This window comes from Tribolium castaneum, chromosome 4 (genome assembly GCF_031307605.1).
Source record: "Tribolium castaneum strain GA2 chromosome 4, icTriCast1.1, whole genome shotgun sequence".
NCBI classification, from domain to species: Eukaryota; Metazoa; Arthropoda; class Insecta; order Coleoptera; family Tenebrionidae; genus Tribolium; species Tribolium castaneum.
The window spans coordinates 11,802,503-11,824,885 of NC_087397.1; the positions used below are offsets into that span (position 1 = coordinate 11,802,503).

The following is a 22,383-nucleotide window of genomic DNA, read 5'->3' on the forward strand; positions in this document are numbered from 1 at the left end:
CCTTTTATTCCGACAAAACCCTCACTTGCATAAACTACATAAACTTTTTAAGAGAAGTGGTAAACAAGAGAAGCCAGCATCGAGATCCGATAGAATAAATATAGGGGAAATGCCATTAACGCCGAGTTTTGTACATTCTTATTCACATTCACATTAGTTTTAGTAGGGTATTTAAAAAAAAAAAACAAAATTTTAATAACAATAATTACCGCTGGTTTACATAAAAGGTTTTGTCAGTTGCCGTTGCCGCAAATTTAACAGTTTATTTTATATACTTTTGGGGTGTAGATTTCAAATTTGGGGTCCAAATTTGTCCATCCGCTTGAGTTTCCTTTTTAGAGCTCATTGACTTCCTACTCTGCTGGATTACGTTTGAGTTAAAAATTTTGTTTCAACATAGGTAGGCAACACATCAAACTCAATGGTGGCAAAACGAAATTTGTAAACGAGAGTATGTATTAGACAGATAGAGAAAAACTGTTTTTTTTTTTTGATTTGCTAATCTCTATATCTGTAGTGTGGTAAATTTATTTAATAATGTTGTTAAAAACAACAAATATTTAACGTGCATTCTCACCTAAACATTTAATCAGGACCAGATGAAACTTTTTTTCCGCGATGCGATCAAGGCGAAGGTTTAGTAACAATCCTACCGCCGCCCAATTTGAAGGCTTACAAAAAATGCCTAAGAGTTGTTAAAACTTCTTTACACAGAAAAAAAACTGTAAATTTTTACAGTGTCTAAGAATAAAATTACGTACAACCCTCAAATAATCGAGCAACCGTAAACCAATTGCACGGCCGCAAATTAATCGTTCAGTTTGGTAACTACATACTATTTATTTTGGATAGTAAAATTTGATACTATTTACAGTATCGATGATATAGTACAAAAGTAATAATTTTCAACAATGGTCGTATGTAAATCATGTATTTAGCAATTATTTAGAATGATCTGTACACTTCACATTTATCAGTTTTTTAATTTCGATGAAAAGGTCGATTGTGCTATTAATCAAGCTGAAAAGCCAAATAATTATCTTTTGAACATTAATATTCAATTATAATACATTTTTTCCTCAGTTCGTACTAGTTTATCCAATCACAAAGACACAAAACCGCCTCCTCTAATTATAAATCCAAATGATCGCATGGTAGTATTATGATCGCATGGTAGGTACTAATATCATGATCAAACAGTATTCTTGTTTATAATAATGATAATACTACATTACAACCAAACTAATGTATGATTGTACCTAATATAAACAAAATGAACTAACTATTGTGGACACCCTATTGTCTGTTATAACTAATTTTCCCACTATCTTTCATAGAAGTTCTAAAGCTTTTTGCACTAATCCGAATTGATAGTTGCATAGGAGTCTATAGTAAAATGTCAATGTTAGAGCTTATAAAAAGTGCGAAAAGTGCTAATATGAATTACTTATATCTCAAAAACTATAGCTGCAACAATCATTCAACACCAGCAAAAAATCTGAGGCAACAGATATGTAACCTAAATTGTTAAAAAAAATGTGTTCTTTATTAAAAGAAATGTTAACTTAAGTTAAGCTAATCTCCAAAACTAAGGCTGATAGAAAAATTCTGTTTGCACTTTTGAAATCAGCGTTTAGCAATTAATTAACAACAGCAAAAAAAACTTTGGCAACAGCTATACTATATAAACTAGTGTAATAACAAAAGATACACTGAGGTCTGGCATAATATGCATACTAGTGGTAATCGAAAAAAGTCGGTGTAGTAAACATTTTTCGATGAAACAATTTTTTAACAGATGGGCTATTTTGTATGTTTTTTCGAATAGAACAATCCGGTATCATATCGTCTAGCTGCCAGTTGTAATATTTTTTTACAAAATAAAATCGCGTATTTCATTGGCGCAGTCAGTAGGAGCCCCCGATATTCGCACATTTTTAGCTTATTCCAAGGTTAATTTAAAACTGATTTTTTCAATTAGAATATGTCCTGTCCATGCGCTAGATAATAAAGTTATAAAAAAAACTTAGGTAGATTTTAAAATATTTATTTATGCAAAAGCAAGATGACAATAATCCAAATACATGAGTGTACAAAAACGAATCTAAGGTATATTCGCCAAATAATCCTTAACATGAGAAGGCTCCAATCTTCTGAAGCCTGACTCATCACAAATCCCAACTTCAATATTATCCGCCGTCATCTGCCCCTCAAAGCTCTCTTTTAACGTCAAAATCGCAGTGTGAACTGCATCATCCAACTCCAAATCTTCACTGTATCTAAAGACCAAACAATACAAACGATTTTTTTCCAGAAATCATACTTAAAATCAACACAATTTTTTACATAATTTAAAAACAGCGATATTTAGAATGGCAACACAATTTTTTATACTCAACTATCGCCTCGGAAGATAAAAATAAATTCAAGTCCAGTGCTAACTATTGTAAAACAACGCACAAAAATTCATTTCTTCGTCAGAAATTTGACATAAGTAAGAAAAAATTTTAATGCTGAGGTATACATTACTTTTTTTCTACAATCGTAATAATTTAAATAATTGTAATTTGGCGTGTAACAAAAAATATTTTTGGTTGATTAATAAAGAGCGTCGACCAAAATGTTAAATACAAATGATAATATACAAAAATTATTATTACCTCTTCTCTAAGAAAGTCTTGCCATTGATGTAGTTTTTACCCATCGCTGTGGCCTTCCACGCGAAATAGGCCCCTGAGGGGTCACACTGGAACAAATAAGGCCTGCCACTGTCCCACCCACAAATCAACAAAGACACGCCAAAGGGCCGTACGCCCCCTGATTGCGTATATTCTTGCATAACAGCCGCCACACGTTGTACAAGTTGTACAGTAGGGATGGGCTCTCGGTAGGTGAGAAAATACTTCTGGGCCATTTTTCTCGCCTGTTTGACCAGTAATCTATAATCGGGGCCCATGCCCGAATAAATCATACCAATGTGTTTCGTTATCATTTCGACTTTATGCACACTGTGTTCATCATAAAGTATGGATTTGTGTTTGTTTTCGGTGGCAATAACGACTCCATTACAGGCTGCAATAATGATATTAGGTGAAAATTATTAAGAAAGAGGATCTGAGGTACCCTTGATCCCCACGGAGGGGGCACCTGCAGCCACAGCAGCTAAGGCATACTCGATTTGCACTAGTTTTCCTGAAGGGCTAAAAGTGAGGTTATCGGTGAAAAAATAAGTAAAACAGTAGCACAAAAACTATCAAATTGTGGGAAAAATCACAATTGTGATTTTTTTCCAACTTATACAAAGCGAAATCATGTTTTTACCTGAAAGTAGTTAAAGAAAAACTATACCGCTCAGATGCCATGATTACTTGCAAAACAAATTGTTTTTATGTTGGTAATGCTGTTTGTTAACTTTTTACCAAATCATTCAAACCGTCTCAGCACCATCTAGAAGCTTGGTTACGCACTAAGCAAAACTCTTTTACAGGAAACTGTAGCAGAAAAACAGTTGCTCTTTTGGCTGTAAGATATCAGCTAAATGTGCATTTTCCATTAATAACAAATTAAAAACTATTACAATTTTTTGGTGCTCTGATAAAAACACAATTTTTTTAAAATTTAGTATTAGCTGTTCCAAAACTATAAAAACATCGCATTTTCTCTCAAAATTAGCTGTTATAAATTATCCATACACTTCAAAAAAATAATAGCAAATGTAATTTATACTTTCGATGAGATTTACAATTCCATCAATTTTATTTAAAAAAAATCGACGTTGGCGTTTTTATAGTTTTGAAACAGCTAATTTATTATAAATTTATTCGTTAAATAAATTAGTATTAATTTTCAATTATTAACAATTTAGTTTTTATCAGATATCAGGCAGTGTTGAACTCTAATAAAACTATTGTTATTTTGGAATTCATTTATTTTTTTTTTTTTGAAAAATTACTTTTAGCACCCCATATTTTACATTTGATCAAAAAACCGTCTAAATCTACAAAATAAGTGTAAATTGGTTGTGTTTTGACAAAACAGGCTTCAAAATCACAAAAATAAAATAAAACCAATCGGTTTCACTCCAGTTTTTGGGCGAAATTTCGTCAAAAGTAGGTTGTAAAATGACAAAATTCGGTCAAAAAATGAGTTCTTCTTTCTTTTAAACACGTTTTTTAAATTTGTTGCCTCCTCACATTTTTTCTCTAATTAAGGCTTTTATTATATATTTTTTTAAATTTCTAAACTAGTTATCCATGAGCCATGACAGTTTATCTGTCAATATGTCGAAATTGTTTTTAAAGGAATAAAAAACATGCATTATAACTTTTGTTAAACCGAAAAAAGAAATTAGACCAAAAATAGTATTTTCCCCAACTTTTTAGTACATTATTGATGAGACAGAAAGCTAATTATTTGCAGAATGCATTGCATTACATTTCTTTCTTTTTTGTTAATTACTATTCTTCTATAAAATAATCGTAACCAGTAAAACAACTACTTATTAAAAATAAGGTTGCCAAATATTTTTGTTTTGTTTAAATTACTTGAATTTAATTGTGTGGAGCTGGCCCGAAAGCCAATCGGAGTCATGTCCTTTCAATGCGCTCAACCAATAAAAAGGCAAAGATAATGTATAGACAAAAAATTTCAAAGCAAATGTAGTGGTAGATCAATAGATCATCGCAGGCTGATTTCAAAATGGTTTGGAGGACTATACTTAATATTTAATGTTATAAAAATATTTTGGTTTAATTTGCATTCATTTCTCGTATAAATGAGAGAAACAAGTGATTTGTTTCATTATTTACAAAGTTATAAACACGCATTTGATCTAAAAATTTTGTTCGTTCTTGAACCTGAAATTCATTTATTTTCTATAATTTTGTCAAAACACGCCTCAAAATTCCAAGAATAAAATAAAAATGATGTTACTTTGCCTGTTTCACTCGATTTCGCGATAATTTTTCATCGAATAAAACTTTGTCAAGAATAAAAAGTTATTTCTACGTTTTTCAACACATTTTTGAGTTTAGTACTTAAATAGACTGAGCTGAAAATTGATCTTATTGGGTCAAAACTTAAAAGTAAAATTTATCAATTTTTTCGTCTTAGCAGAAGTGTAATACTTCTTTCGCAAAAATTGTCAAAATAAACCAAATGAAATAAGCAACCGTCTTTTGCTGTTTTTGTGTGTTAGACGACAAACTGATAATTAATTAAAGCAAACAACATATTTATTTTTTTGGCCTTATCTCAAAGTGTCGACACGTCGCACTGGGCATAATTATTTTATTTGTCATTAGTTCCAACCAACCATTTCCAATAAGACAATCCTCAATCATTTCAAAGAATGATGTTAAACTTACTTTAGGTTACGCGTTATAGACGCGTCATTTTCATTTTTGGTGACTGTACTTTTGGTTTCATTCGTATTAACTTAAGTCACTATAGTAATTCAAGTTTTGAAATAAGTATACAGTTGTTAGTGGAAGCGAAAGAGTTAAAATTTAGATGCTTTTGCTCAAAAACATCGCTCCCAACTTTAGATTCCTGTTCTAAAAACCACAAGCCTTTTTAATTTTGCTACCTGGTTTGTTGAAGAGCATATTATGAGATTAAAACATGATTAAAATAAATACATGTTTCACTAATTAAATTTATTTAATCAAGCGGAAATTTTGTTTTGTAAAATGTTTCTATTTTTGCTGTTAATGAACTGTTTTTTTACAAAACGTGATGTATACATTAATCGTTGTAATTTAGTACCTTCCATATTTAACATCAAAGCTCATAATTCAAATTTTAATAAAAAAAATGATGAATTTTTGCTTGATTTCGTTAATAATAAAACTGGGCTTAACACCGTCGTAACTTTCTTGCTTGACGCGAAATTTCGCAAAAGTCGTGTTTTGATAAACGTAACGTAACTCGAAAATGAAATTCCAGGCAGTAGCGGCACGTTAAACCGCATTTAAAATTTAAACGCGTCCAATTAAGTCGAGCAAATAACTTTATTGGCCAGGAATTGCGAAAATTCGCGACGTTATGGAATTTAGAAGCTTGGTTATTATAACAATGGCGTGATTCTTGGCGTTTGCCTCCGCTCCGATGGAAATTAATATGTGGATTAATTTGGGTGCGATTATATATCATCTGACACCGATGGCGAGATCATGCACAATGCTACATTGTTCAATCCGAGGATGCACAATTGTTCGTTCCTCTTGACTTATTCGAGCCACCGAATACATCGGTCGAATAGTTGCTTCGTTTTGCAACAATAGCACTGAATGATTCACTGGCCTCTTACCAGACACCAGCCACAAGTGAAATTAATATACCACAACGCACAAAAATAAATACAGAAAGCAAATTGTTTCGGCCAACTTTGCTAAATAAAAATGGGTAGTAATAAATCGATCACTAAAAAATTCGATTTTGATCAGTGAAAAATAATAAATAATCAGCATTTGATTCATTTTTGCACAGTAAAAAAAATAAATGACAAGTAAACCATGCACAGTATTTTATTAAAATTTGCCCATCAAAAAAATCGTATATATGCCCAGTATCTGGTTTCAGTTTGTACAGTTTAAATAATAACCGTTCAGTAGCTAGCTTGCAGGCTGGGGCTTCGCCCCAGCAAACTAAAAATAAACATACCCCTCGAACAATTAGACTCGAAAACGTACAACTCGAAATGTGGAATTCTACACTTTCTAGTTTTGAGATGCTATTATTTATTGTGCATTTATTGTTTTTACTTTGCATCTATCATTTTTACAGTGCACTTATTATTTTTACTGAGCATTTATTATTTTTACTGTGCATTTATTATTTTACTGTGCATTTATTATTTTTACTGTGCATTTACTATTGTTACTGTGCATTTATTATTTTTACTGAGCATTTATTATATTTACTGTGCAATTACTATTTTTACTGTGAATTTATTATTTTTACTGTGCATTTACTATTTTTACTTTGCATTTATCATTTTTACTGTGCATTTATTATTTTTACTGAGCATTTACAATTTTTACTGTGCATTTAATATCATTACTGTGCAATTATTATTTTTACTGTGCATTTACTATTTATACTGTGTATTTATTATTTTTACTGAGCATTTACTATTTTTACTGTGCAATTATTATTTTTACTCTGCATTTACAATTTTTACAAAGCATTAGTATTTTTACTGTGAATTTATTATTTTTACTGAGCATTTACTATTTTTACTGTGCATTTATTACTTTTACTGAGCATTTATTATTATTACTGTGCATTTACTACAGCCTGTATCAGAACTCACTCCCCACCGGAAATGTGCGTATAGTTTAGGCAATTCTGAAGCTAAAGTTTCTTTACAAAAAAATTCTAACTCTTTGCGTTTGGGAGATAAGAACGTTTGAAAATACCCAATTACAAAAGGCCTTGCTCTGGAGGATTAGGAAAACAAAACACGTTGCTAGGAAAACAAAAATAGGTAGAACAGACAATAAAAGTGGGCACTTGAATTATTTTTTATTCCTTAGTAACGCATCTACTGTATTCAGTACACACACCTGAGAGAGAGCTTCTGGGATTGGTCATTTTGAAACCTCTCTATCTCGCAAACTAAGAATAAAAGACCTAAATTTTTTTGCATTTTTGCCATCTCTATTGCTGTTACCACTAGCACCTCTCCGGTGGGGAGTGAGTTCTGATACACCCTGTATTTTTACTTTGCATCTAGCATTTTTACTGTGCATTTATTATTTTTACTGAGCATTTACTATATTTACTGTGCAATTATTATTTTTACTGTGCATTTCTATTTTTACTGTGCATGTATTATTTTTACCTTGCATTTATTATTTTTACTGTTCATGTATTTTTTTTACTTTGCATCTATCATTTTTACTGTGCATTTATTATTTTTACTGTGCAATTATTATTTTTACTGTGCATTTATTATTATTACTGTGCATTTATTATTTTTACTGTGCGTTTATTATTTTTACTGAGCATTTTTTATTTTTACTGTGCAATTATTATTTTAACTGTGCATTTATTATTTTTACTGATCAAAAATACTTGTCGTTCTGTGTATTCTGTGTATTTAATTTGTACCCTTAAAATAAGCAAGAGATGATGGATTTTCGCCTTTTGTTGGATCAAATTTTATTAAAAAATGTGTTTCTTTTTTAATAAATTTAATATTTCTTTGTGAATTTTATTGAATTTAAAATGACTTTCCGCAATATCTCATATTGCTTTCGCATGCAAAATTTCTTGGTGTGTGTATGGCTAAAAATAGGGTGGCATTTCACTCGCACCTGACAAATATTTGAGCATTCAATTAATTAAAATGCTCTTGTGGCGCTTAGACGGAGACTTCATGAGAGATTTACTGCAATTTGCTAATGGACTAGTCGTTGCACTAACTCACTTGACTAATTTTTTTAATGCGCTACAACAAGCAAAACGTTGTTAATTCGCCCTTTCTGTTCCTGCGACCAGATCTGGAGCAAAACTGACACTCGGAAATTACTCTCCCATTGAGGAGGAAACTGCTCGATGGTAAACCAACCTAGTTTATCCATTTTGGCCTTATTCACATCAAAAACTTAATCAAGTTGCTCCGTTTCCAGTTGAGAGATAAAGATCTAATCAGAGATGTCTCCTGCACTACTCCTCCAAGTCGGATGAAAAAAGTTTTATTCATTTATCAAAAATAATGTGACAGAACTGTTTCTCCAACATTTTCAATTAATGAATTTGAAATCTGCGAACTTTTGTCTTGCGCGTCACTAAATTACTAGCGAAAATAAAGACGTGAATTGAGCAAACACGAAATGCATTTTTCGACGTATTGTTTGGTACAAAACGCAATTAATCGTCTTTTTAACGTCGTAATTGAATTGTTGGCTGAACTTTTCGCAAGAAAGCCCTTGATTTATTGTCTATACATTTATTAATCTTGCTCAGGCGGTAATTAAAAGATTTGCCCCAAAATATGCACATCTATTTAAATGAACAATTTTATCCGTTTGCCGGGGGATTCATAATTTCTTCGAAATCCTGTAAAACACGAGGGTGTAATCTTGACTTGATAAATATTTAGTTTGATTACAAAGTAATACAAACAAATGATAACAATTATTCTACGTTTCCTGTCTTAAACTTCTCCTTAAAAGCTTGGCGAAGTGGGCGAAGTTAAGACCTTTTTAAAAGCGTAGGCACCTGCTCACTGATCGATCACTGGGAAAGGCTTATTAAATCCAACTTTTCGAAAAAACAATTAGTTTGCTGAAACGGCAAACAATGACATTATCAATTAAATTTTATCTAAATTAAAATCACCAAATGTAATAAATTTTGGATTTATTAATTAATTTCGAGTGTTTTTTGTCTTATTTTTGGCTCGTTTATTTGTCGAAATTAATTCAGAATATATCGCTGCTGAAACTATTAATAGTCGTAAAACTGAAGTAATTAATTTTGGAAGTGATAACTGATGTTATATTTATTCGGCAAACAAATTAATCTCGTCATGCACATTGACTCTAATTTATCGGTTGACATGAAAGCACATTCATACTGTTAAACTACCGTTATTGCTTCATACATTTTCGAAGGAATGTGACAATTGCATTTATGTATTCTTCCACCTTATCCAGGTATTCCTTTTCCGAAGTGCTTCCATCATGAGATTTAATTAAATTCCAAGGTTGGCACTTGAATTTTGTCGAGAAACATGATTATGAAACGTAATTAATTAGGAAATAAGAAAGTGTAATTCGAATTATTCTCCTCCTCCAATCTGCTTTGATCGCATCAATACGGCCTGGATTTCCGGCTAGAATGTTGCTATAATTTCTCATAATCGATACAGCAATGTCGGAGGATTTACGAGTATTAAGGATTTAAGGCTGTAGTAAATTCCGCTGTTAAAAGTTTCTGCTTTAGTAACTAACATAAATTGACGGGTTAGAAGTTGCAATTGCTCACAAAAGGATAACTTTGTTTATGAGCGGGCTTTTTCACACATCACAATGCGAATTACACGTTGTTTGGCAAATGCCTCAGGCTGACGTGAACTACTGTTGAATCCAATTTGTTCCGCCTTAAAATACCTCGTTTCCGACGCCGAAATTCTATCCTGTTACAACTATAACTTCGTTTCAGGGTTGCGACGAGATATTTTTTACTTAACGCACACTTATTTATTATTTCCGGGAAAGTTCGATTGCTTTACACTGTCACTCTGATTTCAAGTTTACACAAGTTTCAAACAACTTTATGAATACAACGATATTTGCAAGTAAAGCAAATGCGATTTTTATTCTACAAACACAAACTTCGCTTCGGCCACATCTCACTCCAGCTGTAAGTATGGAGGAAACTTTGTTTTGTAAAAACATTGATCCGAGTTTGGAATTTAACGATTCGCTCGGGTCTAATTCACAAAGACGCGGAGAAAAAACTTTGCCAAGAAAACATTTAACATCTCAACATGATTTAGCGTTTTTCTAGAAAAATGTACAACTAGTAGGTATTGGGGTTGTAAAATACAACTGGCTGATTGTCAAGACCGCTCCAAAGTCATGGTGTCGTTTTTTTTTCAGAAGAATTTCATCATTTATTAAATACGAGGACAAACCTGTAAATATCGTATCTCGGAAACTAATCGTTGGACGCGATTTGTGAAAAAACGTCGTCTTGATGAGAACTAAACGAAGGTTAAACCAAATTTTAAAATTTTTGACAGTCACTTTGCTATCTCATTTAGACCCGATTTCTGGTACGATTAAACCTCAGTTAAATTTTATCTCTCCGTAAGTTGCTAAAATAATGCGTATCTGCGCATTACTATGATTTAACTGGAGTTTAAATTTAACTCTCTGTTAAGTATGTTTTCAGAGACTGGGCCTTAGTCACAAAAGACGTAATTTATTTTATGTTTTTATAGGTACACCTGCTTTGGAGATGAAGGTTAAAGGGTCACTGAAGGAAGTTTATATAAGTTTGAAGAAACAACCCCTAATTTAATAATTTATTTTACGTCACGGGGTAGGATTTGAAGTGGAGAAAAACATAACTCAAATTTAAAATGTTTAGACCTAACTGCTTATGGTTCATGGGTAACGCTCAACAAAGCTACGGCTATAGATATAATGGAGTTTAAATAAATCGGACTGCACCGTGACATGTTATCTCTTATTGCTATTAGTTAATTAAAGACCATTTTGTGGTACGATTAAACTTCACTTAAATTTGATCTGTCAGTTAGTTGCTAAGGTAGTGCGTCTCTGGTTAGCGTCGTTGATATCTTTTAACTGGAGTTAAAACTTATCCAAACTTATCTCTCTGATAAATATATGTCCAGAAACAGAGCCTTACCCTCGGTTTCTTAAACGATTTATGAATAGACAAATTTTGTTGGTTTGATTGTTGCTAAGGTAGATATGACCTGATTGGTGTTTCTATAGAAATTATGGAACCGATGTAACTTATTAAACGGTAACTCGTTTAAGAAACCGAGGGCTAATCCGCCAAATGCCTGTCAGTTAGTTGTTAATAGTTTACAAATACGTGAAAATTTTACGATTTTTATTTCCGCTATCAAGAGTGAAATAATTCAACAAAATTAAAATTAGTGAGTACTTGCTTAACTTTTTAACTTTGAGTAAATTTTATTAAAAAAAGGTTTTTCTGCAGGAATGACTGAAGTCGGCTCGGTATTTTAAACAAAACTATGCAATATCATGGTAAATGTAATTTACTTTTTCGGCATATAATCATCTTATAGACCATAATACTATTTCGTTTACACACTTATTACTGAATTTTTAGTCATAATGGCACAAATAACAAAAAAAAGAAGCTTATCCCCACTCGCAAACCGTAGCGTTTTACCTATAGATGTGTAAACTTCGTTGTTTAGATATTATAACGTACACGTTATTATTATTATTATTATTTCAATAAAAAAACGTATAGAATTTTCGATTTCGAAGACGAAAAAGCATTGTCCTAGACCTTTCATCTTAAGCTGTCATCTACCTCACAAAAATTTCAATAAGTGTAGTTAAAAATTGAATAAATTACGAGCACTACGAGTATAAGCCAAAAAATTTGAATCAATCCGCTACAAATTTTCTGGAAAAACAGAAGACGCTCAAAAGTCCAAACCAGCTTAGAAGTTACAACATTAAAAAAGCTATTTCATATTTAGAATTCGAGAAAGAGAAAAAAGAATGTTAGGAGAATTTAAATTGATGTAAAAGTCTTTGGAATTAGTATGAAAGAGTTAAATTGAGTTGAAAAATCAGTTCAGTGCTGCTATATTTAAGTTATTGATAAACTTTGCTTTTGTGTTCAATCATGTTATTTATTAAAAAAAATATAAACGAGATAAGTTCCATAATTTAGCACGATAATTCTTATTTCAAAGATCAATAACTTCGTGGTTATGTGGCACTGCAGAAATTTGCCCATTTCTCATCTTCATGAGATCATCCAATCTGTGTTTTTCGTCTTTATCTCTATTTTTGGTAATATTGCATAAAATTACTGTTCTAAAGTATTCTTAATTTTTAAGCGACAGCAAGATCGACAAATCTTTTTACTATACCGAAGGTATTTTGAAATTTATTTCGTTAAAAATATTGTTTGAAGCGTTTGTATTAATTTTTTTTTATACAAATGAAGAATGACGCAATTTCTCATTATTCCGTTTTCAAATTGTGCATTTAAATTGCTTTTTTGGTGTTAAGTGCTATTTAAGAGAGACCCAGAGTACGTTTAGTTTAAACAAAGCTTTAGTTATAATTTTAAGCTTTTAAATACTTTTAATAAGTATTTATTTATTGTACATTATCACTGACACATATAAGTAGAGTTTATACAGGCTGTTCCGTCTAAACCCCACATTAAAAGTATTGGGAGTTCTAATAATGATAGTCATCTGAAAATTTGTGTACAACCATAATCCAATAGGTCCAGATCAAAGAAAATATTTTCAAGATGGCAGCACTTCCGGTTGTACCGGAAGTCGCTATCAACTTTCTTATTTTAAATTAAAGGCTATATATAGCTATATATATATATATATATATATATATATATATATATATATATATATATATATATATATATATATTTGTAATGCGTTTTTAAATTACTAAAGTTATTTCAAGGTAGGTTTCATAACCTATACCCAAATTCAGCCGTTTACAAAATAATTCTAGTTTTTAATTTTTTTTGAAATTGCACCTTCCAGTTCAAAAATCGAAAACCCTGCCATTTTTAAAAATTTTGAAATACTTTACAGCTCATTTGAAAGAGAAAGCTTAGATCTTTCCTTTGGTGTGTTCAGATTTCTAAAAAATAATAACAAAGTTAAACTTTAAGTATCCATAACTCCTTTTTGCCAAACGAAATACTTAAAGTTTTATTTCACTAAATGATAGAGAATTTAATTCTGCATCGATCTGTATTAACATTCTCTATAATTATGTTTAACAGTTTTCAAGTTACAATAAGGTTTTGTTGGAATTGAGAAATTCATTAGCCATGGATGGGTCCATTCTCATATTTTGCCATGGATACGAATGAAAAAATGTGAGAAATTAAAGTTTTTTAAACCAAAATTCTATGAATTTATTTTGTTTTTAGAGAATGGATAATACAATTTTGAACAGAGTTTATCGTTTAAGTTTATTCAGAAATTGTTTTATGATAAACTATGCAAAATTGCTGCGTTAGTAAGAAATTTTATACAATGTCAAAGAAACCTACATAACTTGAAAATTATCACAGAGGTACAGGGAATACTAATACAGATCGATGCAAAACAAAATTCTTCTTCATCTAGTAAAATAAAACTTAGGTATATGGAAAGCTGATAAAAACTTCCTTAAAACAAACTAAAAACATAGCTTTCACATTAAAATCAGAAAGTTAATAGCGACTTCCGGTATTACCGAAAGTGCTGCCATATTGAAAATATTTTCATTGAGCAGAATTCAACGAATATGACGGAGTACCAACTTTCAGATAAATATCTTTATTAGAACTTTCAATACTTCTAATGTAGGGTTTAGATGGAACACTCTGTATATTCTGTATAAAAGTGCAGTTAGCCCTTAGTCAATCCAGAACAGAAATATTGTATAAAAAATATTTTTATAAGAGTTTATTTTTAAGAAATTTGCTGGTACCTAGGGTTTAAATCACTTTTCCTTTGTCTATTGCAGCGACTGTGAAAAGTGAGATTAAAGCAAGAGAGATGGATTAATTTAATTTACGTATTATGCTAGTTCTTAACAACATTTCAATTTTTTCCTAAAATTGTATAGTGTTCATTTTTGCTACGTCTAGATTTTCAACGATTTTCGACGACTTCTAGTCGAAAACTATTTATTGTAGAGCATTTTAAGCTATCCTATCATATTCAAAGCGTGATTTTACCAATCGAAAACTCGAGATTTTCTAATTTTCATCAAACTCGATCCAAAAACATTCTATGCATTTTTCTGTACCTCTAGAATTCTTATAAAGGCAAAAATCTTTAAATTTTCATGATTCTTCTTTTATACGACCCCTCTGCGAGCCATATGTAGACTTTTTAACAAAATTAAATCGAATCCACCGCTAAGTGTATCCCAGAGAGCCGCAAAACGTAAAGTGAGCAGCGTTATTATGTAAATTTATGTGAAAAGTAAACAAACCGTATCATCTCCCAGTAACATAAAGAGTTACTTTACACAATGCAAATAAAGTATCGCAGCGAAATAGGTATAGAGAATGATCAGGAATGGGAAAGCTCTCGGATATCTCGAGCTCTGTATCCGGTCGGTCGTAACCACGATAAACCCTTAGATGTTATACCTACAAGCGACAAGCAGAGCACCCGCATACAAGACTCTTATCGTCAGGAAAAGTGTCACACTATATGGCAGCTTGTTATTACCTCCATAAATCAGAGAGACATGCATCCGTGAGGTGTTTTAGTGCGAACAAACTCGAGCAACAATAGATATTTGCCGCTGATTGAATTATGCAAATTTATAAAACGATATTTGCAGTTTAAGTGAAATATTAACGGTCATTAGCATACCAGGGACGAAATTATCGGTTGTCGACGGCTCTGGAGAGAGGGAAAGTCAGTCGATGCAGCCTGCAGGCCTGTAGTCCTGCTCTATAAATAGAAGCATCGCATAGTTTATCGAACGCCATAACTATAACTAATAAGGCCCAAAGAACGGGACTTAAATCATGACCTAAGTTAAGACTAAATTTTCTGCTTTTTCATCCTTAAAACGAATCAAACGATTTACTGTTTGCATTGTTTGACTAGGAACTATTCCCGGCCCCAGTTCGCGCTGATAGGGCTTATTGCGGTGCTAACTTCACGATTTTAGAGCGCCTTATTTGTTTTTATCTCGGCCGTGTCCCATATGGCTAATGTGTCAGACACGTTTATTAATGGAATTTGAAATTTTATCGCAGACATTCCTGACTGTTTGTCCGTACAGAATTCACAACAAAGGCTTATTTTTCAGCTTTATTCCACAATAAAAGCTCCAGTAAATAAATGTGTTGACAATTTTAAAACTAATTCCGAAATGTCGGGGTTTAATGAATCGTCGTAAGTTTGCCAATATTTTGCGGCGTTCCAATTACCAAGATTGATGGTGGCCGTGTCCACCTGGACGACAGGTCATCTCCTCCGTGTAATTAAGATTTTTTCAGCAATTTTTCATCATTTTTAATGAAGTCTGGATTTACTAAATAAAATCAAATGCAAATGAATGGAGTATTTTGAAACTAATTGGAGAAATACAAGAAAAAGTAAAAAATAATGTCATTATCGATTTTCGGTTTAAATATAAACGCTTGCAATGTAAGTTTTTGATTTAAAAACATTTTTGAGAAGAAATTAAAAAAAGTTTTACATCCTAATTTTAATTTATTGTTATTGAAATATGAAGTAAGTGCCTTTCCAAAAGTAATTAAATAAAGTGTTGTCTAAATGTTTCCTGTGATATTTCTAACAATTAACTGAAATGCGAAAACATCGTGTGAACGTATTGCTGAAGTTCGAACTGTTACGCAATGAAAAATACGTGCTAGTTATTATGTAGCAATAAAGCTATTCAACAAACTAATAGTTTATTATGGACAATTTATTAACAAAAAAGAGTAGAAAAAAATTTCTTATCAAATTATCTACATGGAAAATCTACAAATCATCATAGATCTTTTTTTTAATTATACAAAATTAATGAATAATTTTTTTAAATAGAAAAAAAATATTGGGTAAATAAAACTAAATATTTGTAAGTAGGTAATTTATTTACTTAGATAAAAATGTTGCTGGGGTAAATTTCTTCTCTTTATAGGCTCGATAACTTTTGGAAGAACTGCTTTAAAATAAGAAGTTTCTAATTTCAAAAATTGGAAATGTTTATTTTTTTTATTTTTTCAATATTCATTTTTTTGTCAACTTTTGAGATTGGCAAAAGTATGGAACCATGCGTTTTGTGCCTAAACTATGGATCTTACAAAAAACAATTTTTTTCATTACATTTTTCATCAAGTACATCAAGTACTTTAAAAGTGTAATCATCTTTCAAGAATACAATTTTTCGAAATTCTTTTCAGTTTTCGAGTTATATTTTTTTTTCAAACGGTACTTTTCTACAATGATTTTTTTGGTAAAAGACTCTATAACTTAATTCTAATTCAATAATATTGTATTTTTATTGGTAATCATTTTTTTCTGTGAATATTAATATTATATTTATACTTATTATATTTATTTATTTACCAATAAAAAAATAACATAAAATATTCGTGGATAACGAATTTTTAAAACACTTGCTCTATTTCTTAGCGCGTGTTTTAAAGACCTTAATATCCACTTATACTTTAATAATACTATTTTAAATCAGTGGTTTTCTGAAAATAAATTATTAAAGTTGTGCTCTGAGCTCATTGCGAAGATTTTTCAAAGCTGGCCGAAGTGGTTGTATTCATATTTATGAAAATTTTGACGAATCAAATTACTAGAATAAAAAGATCCATAAATACAACATCTTCGGTGAAATTCGGAATACCGTCGTATAATGAGCTCGGAACACAACTTAATTAATTTATTTTTAAAAAACCACTGGTTCAAAAACAAAATTATTAAATAAAAATTAATTTGTAAAACATTATCTTCTACCCGAAAATCGCCGTAGTAGGAAGCCATTTGAAAAAAATAGTTTTTATCTTACAGGTGCAGTTTTTTTATGTACATATATTATACCATTGTTTTCGGTGAGAGAAATCAAATTTCTTTCACAAAATAGGTAAAGCTGTCACTTTTACTCACAAGTGAGTAAATTTGGGAAAAATTAGAAAACAATGAGATTGTTTATTTCATAACTAAAGCAACACATCACTACGAAAACTAATTTACTTGAATTTCTTGTATTTTTTTAATGCATCTGTAAGATAAAACGTTGTATATCACACGTGATCGAAATGACAGTCATTTGACATTAAAGTCAAAATAATGATGCGTTTCTTATAATCATTTATAATATTATTTATTCTTCGACACTGTCAGAATTTCGGATTTTTCTCCTGTGTAAGACAGTTTTGACAACTGTTTGGCATTTCTCAATACGAAACGTCAGATTATTTTTAACAGATTTTAAGCAATTTTAAGCCTTGTTGAGTCTAATTCGAAGAATAAAATGTTGTCTTCAACTGGTTTTTGTGTTAATCGGTTCACTTATTTCACCTCGTGGATGATAAACCACTCGTTTTCACTCGAGGTTTGATTATCCACTCGTGAAATAAAACGTCCGATTTACACTCAAACTCGTTAAAAAAATAACTATTAATTACTCGAAAACTAAAAAAAAATTCGAAAAAAATATTTACAAAAATGATCACATTTTTAAAGTAGTTGATCATGTACTAATTAGATTTTTCGTAAAGTGCATAATTTAGGCACGAAACTCTTGGTTCCATACTTTTGCCCAACGCTGTATTCTGTTATACAAAATTCCCGATTTCTTCAAATAATGTACATACATCCTGGAAAACCTGTGGTGTAGGTAATAATATTTCTGCCAACAAACGGTAATTTTATTTCAATCACCTTGTAGAGTCATCTCCACTAGGAGCTAGAAATGGTTTTTCTTATAAAATAATTCGACCACACTTTTCATCTTCAATTCAGTTCTTCAAATTTTATTATATCTTTTAGGACACGTCTGAATAATAAGTAAATTTCTAATATCCAATATTTCTAATAATATTTTACAATGTGTGGTTTGAGATAGGATTTGTTTTTCGTAACAGTTTTATTTCGGTTGAGTCGAACTGCAGAATGATTTATGACTTTTGATGACCCAAGAGCCCTTAGACTTCGATCTAGGTAAAAACCAAAGAGATGTCTCTTTTACGTTGCGAAGAACTAAGTTAATAAATTAATCAAGCTATGTTTATGCTTTTTTTTTGAAAAATCGACAACATGTTCTTATTTGAGATGCCTTGTGATTACTTATTACTCCTTTCGTGTTGAAATTCTCGACAGGTAGCCTCTTAATAAGCCCGTATTTTTCGTCCCGATTTTCATTCAGTCGTCTCATAATTCGCACCGCGAATTTACGTAACTTTCTCACTAAATTGCTCCGCGAGTCACGCTTTTACTTCACGCTCTATTGGCAAGAATGTCGGTTGATCGATTGTCCGAAAAACCCCATCACCACTACACCAAAAATTCATTTTCCGTGCATACAGACCAGTGTACTTAACGTGCGTTTGCCTAACATTCGGGTCTTTCAATAAGCCCCGTCTGAAGCTTTTCCAATTCAATATCACAAAGACGAAATATTGACCAGCAATAGACCCGGATATTGCGACAGCGGCGCAGTCTAACCACCACCATATGCAAACATTTTCACACTGTGATTAGTTGCGACCTGAAAAATGCTTGACCCCGCATTCCGGCCGGCAACAGTGTAATGAGACGGTGATGATTGTAGGGGAAATGACTGGGAAATTTTCCCGCACTCCCCGATCTCTTTTCGATCGGATTTCGGGGATTGTGTGTTGTCTTAAGGAAACCCGAATTTAAGAGTTCGTTTTGCCGTTTTGTTTCATGTAAGCCTCGGCGCGGCTTTCACGAGACAAAAATATCGATTTTGATTTCAAGCCAGACCTGGAAACTGTTTTATATGGCTTCACACAATACCCATCCTTACGTTTCTTAAACAGCGACACGGCCCAAATTTCACACTCATATTTCAATTCGGAGGAAATCAAACCGGGAATTTATGGCAAAACTAACTCGGGTCTAAGTTTTTATCTCAATCGATTCGTAATAAACCTCCGAGATGTCACACTCACTTAGTCAGTACATAAACGGCCCCAGGGCCGTAAACCACACGCAGCGATTATTTATATTTGCAAATGTCATTGGCAGGCTTCAATTTTGCGAATCTTGTTCGCTATCACAAACTGGCGTTGCTTTTGATTGATGCGAAATGGAGACCAGCCGCCCACAGGTCAGCATCTGGTGAAGGCATACGTCCATTCCACATCAAAACATCTATTAATGATTTGTTAATTATTTATGATACTGTGGATACCAAAACCATTAATTCAAGCCGGAATTGATTGCCTGACGCGTTATTACAAACAAAACCGCACAATTTATTCAACTTCACTTACGCACTGAATTTGGTCTATCTTGAAGCCCATCAAACTTGCGCGATTATTTCGTGTATTTTATGCCCGCATTAGACCCCACATAAATTCCTGATATTGCGGCCTGCTCCTGACAGGTTGTTAAACTTCACGTATGTTCGGCAAAGTAGTGCGAAATAATAAAGCATAAATTGTTGCTTAATTAAAACAAAAAACACTTCCCTTAATTAAAACTCGGAGCTAAAGGTGCGATAATTTCGGTTTTGTTTAATATTGGAGTTTTATCAATTTCGCCGCTGAAATATTAGCTGTCACAGTGTCGATTTCACGGCTCAAAAATATATCAATATAAAGTGCGGAATGAAATATCCTTGGCACGTCCTTCCGCAGATGCCGTGTTTGGAATAGAGGAAAAAATCAAAAGGTCCGATCAAAATTAATGGGAGTTAGAAAAACGGTATTAAAAGGGGTCGCACATCAATTCATACGTCGCCGTAAACAAAAATTAACAACTGTTTTATGGGAGTTATAATTTTATGAAACTATAAAGCGCCGAGAAGTGGCACTTATGCTGGATCAAATTTTGACAAAAATTGTAAATTATGCCGCAATATTTTTAACATCGATATCTGCACTATAACTATAAGGTTAAGTGATTTCACTTGAAGTACGAGGTTTATGAGGAATAAACTATGACGTTTGGGAATAAAACGAGGATCTCCGACGAGACCGAGCACATAATTTTATAGTTAGGCCATTTCTGCAAGTTGCTCTAGGACTCATTTACAATTTTACATAATATTTAGAGACTGGATTTTTAGAAAGTTAAAAAAATTATTTAAGTGTCAAAAAAATCAGAATAATAATTTAGGATACATTTATTATTAATTTCTGTTTCAGGAAAAATAAAAACAAATTTTATTGCAAATAATTCTATTACAAAAACTATAACAAAGTTAATTAACTGTTAAACCTAAATATTGTTCTAAATTTGGTGATGTAAAATTAGTTGTTTTTCTGAAAGAATTCATCTCAAACTAGAAAATAAACTCACTGTATGGAAATACATACTAGTAGTAAAATCAGTCATCTCTGCTTTATGAAAATATTTTTTTGTACTCACAGCTTTTAGATAGCTATCTCTCACACGCTACACCAGCGTGTTGGAAAAGGACATTACTACATTACAGTGTTTTTTACTTTGCAACAATGGCTAATAGGTTGGTATTGCTACCGTTGAAATGGAAACAATACTTTTTTATGTTAAAGGACAGTTCTTGTCAATTTGATAATTGTTTGACCTGTTACCAACCCATCAGCAAAAAGAACTAAGTTATCAAAAAAAAATTTTTCAGGTATTCGTTACAAAAGATATTATACCTAGCTTGTTTGTAAAGTAATTTCCCACATTCGCAGTTCATGCAGCACTTGCTGCGCTCGTGTAGCAAACAAAGTGTTCTTGTAGAAAATTGTACTTTTCAAACTCGTTAGGTAAATAACTATAAAAAATTAAATAAATCACCCAATTTTTTGTTTTTGCTTCTCAAAGATTATTGAATTGTAGTTAGTTAATAACTAAAAAGATATAGAAACTTTCGATTTAATTTGGTACATTTTTGAGTTTATAGTCGAACAACAATTTTTTGCAGTTTTAATCGCATTTGTTTGGTCTGTTTTACAGTTGGGAATGCAATGTCCCTCCGATATACAATATCCAATGAGTAATGACAAACGTTTCCATTGTCTTGCAATTTTTGTGTACCAGATAAACAAGTAGTAAGTGATTTTTATATTTTTATTCGTCAATTTCTCATTCCTGGTACATATGAGACACCAGTAAAGCGGTTTTAGAGCCGGTTTTTCTCGCAGAACGGAATTTCGCCTTAGGTGCGAATAAAAGGGTCGATTCTGTTTAGTTTTTGAAAGAATTTGTTTTTTGTTTGATGAAAACACGTTTCTTTTAATTTATTACACAAAACTTAAGAATCTTATAACAGCAAGACTTTCTCAATTAAAATGTACACTGTCGGTTTGGAAAAATTAAAAATTGCAAGTTATAATAATTAATATAAATATTTTTTTTAATTAAAATTAACAATTGCCAAACACTGCAATTGTTTATTTTTATTCCAAAATCAAAGCTAATACAAAAATTGTTTAAAATTAAAAAATAATTTAATTTAGAGTATACATATTTTCAAAAATTAAAAGTTCAAACACGGACAAAACAACGCAAAAAACTAAAAATATGAGACCGAAATTCTGAAGAAATAAGCGACTGAAAAACTGAAAACAAAAAACTATATAACTGAAAAAGAGAAACTCTAATAAATTGAAATATTAAAGTCAGATTAAAACACCAGTACACTAAGAAACTGAAAAGCTAAAAAACTTAAAAACTGAAATACAAAAAAACTGTAAAATTAAAGTTTTGTAGTTCTAAAAGAGTGATAATTAAAAAACTATTAAATTGCAAAATAAGAACATTAAAATAAGATAAGATAGTAAAACCACAAAAAACTGAAAAATTGATGGAATGAATAATGGAGCTTATTCCAAATCTGGTAGCGAACTGACATTATCAAAAATGACTGATGTTATGTTTACTATTAAAAAAAATTGTTTATAGACGTTGTAATAAAATGACTTTTGAGTCCACTGTTTGTTTTTAAAAAATTATAA

The 22,383-nt window shown here is 31.5% G+C and overlaps 2 protein-coding genes across 2 annotated transcripts in view; both read right to left on the reverse strand.

Annotated features, from left to right (window-relative positions):
• The window catches only part of Sou (Souji), a 218,301-nt gene that overhangs the window by 166,053 nt on the left and 29,865 nt on the right, over positions 1-22,383 (reverse strand). The gene's annotated exons all lie outside the window — the stretch shown is intronic.
• On the reverse strand, positions 2,032-3,462 carry Prosalpha2 (Proteasome alpha2 subunit). Its single transcript, XM_963634.4, has 4 exons — positions 3,322-3,462; positions 3,124-3,200; positions 2,661-3,072; positions 2,032-2,279 (listed from the first exon to the last, which is right to left on the reverse strand). The coding sequence occupies exons 1-4, from the start codon at positions 3,360-3,362 to the stop codon at positions 2,105-2,107; spliced, it is 705 nt and encodes a 234-aa protein (XP_968727.1). The 5' UTR covers positions 3,363-3,462; the 3' UTR covers positions 2,032-2,104.

Coding starts and splice junctions, on each gene's coding strand:
- Prosalpha2 (XM_963634.4), bottom strand. CDS start 3,362: ATGGCATCTGAGCGGTATAGTTTTTCTTTAACTACTTTCAG. Junction 3,201..3,321: donor TTTTCTTTAACTACTTTCAG/GTAAAAACATGA, acceptor CCTCACTTTTAG/CCCTTCAGGAAAACTAGTGC. Junction 3,073..3,123: donor CCCCTCCGTGGGGATCAAGG/GTACCTCAGATC, acceptor TCATTATTGCAG/CCTGTAATGGAGTCGTTATT.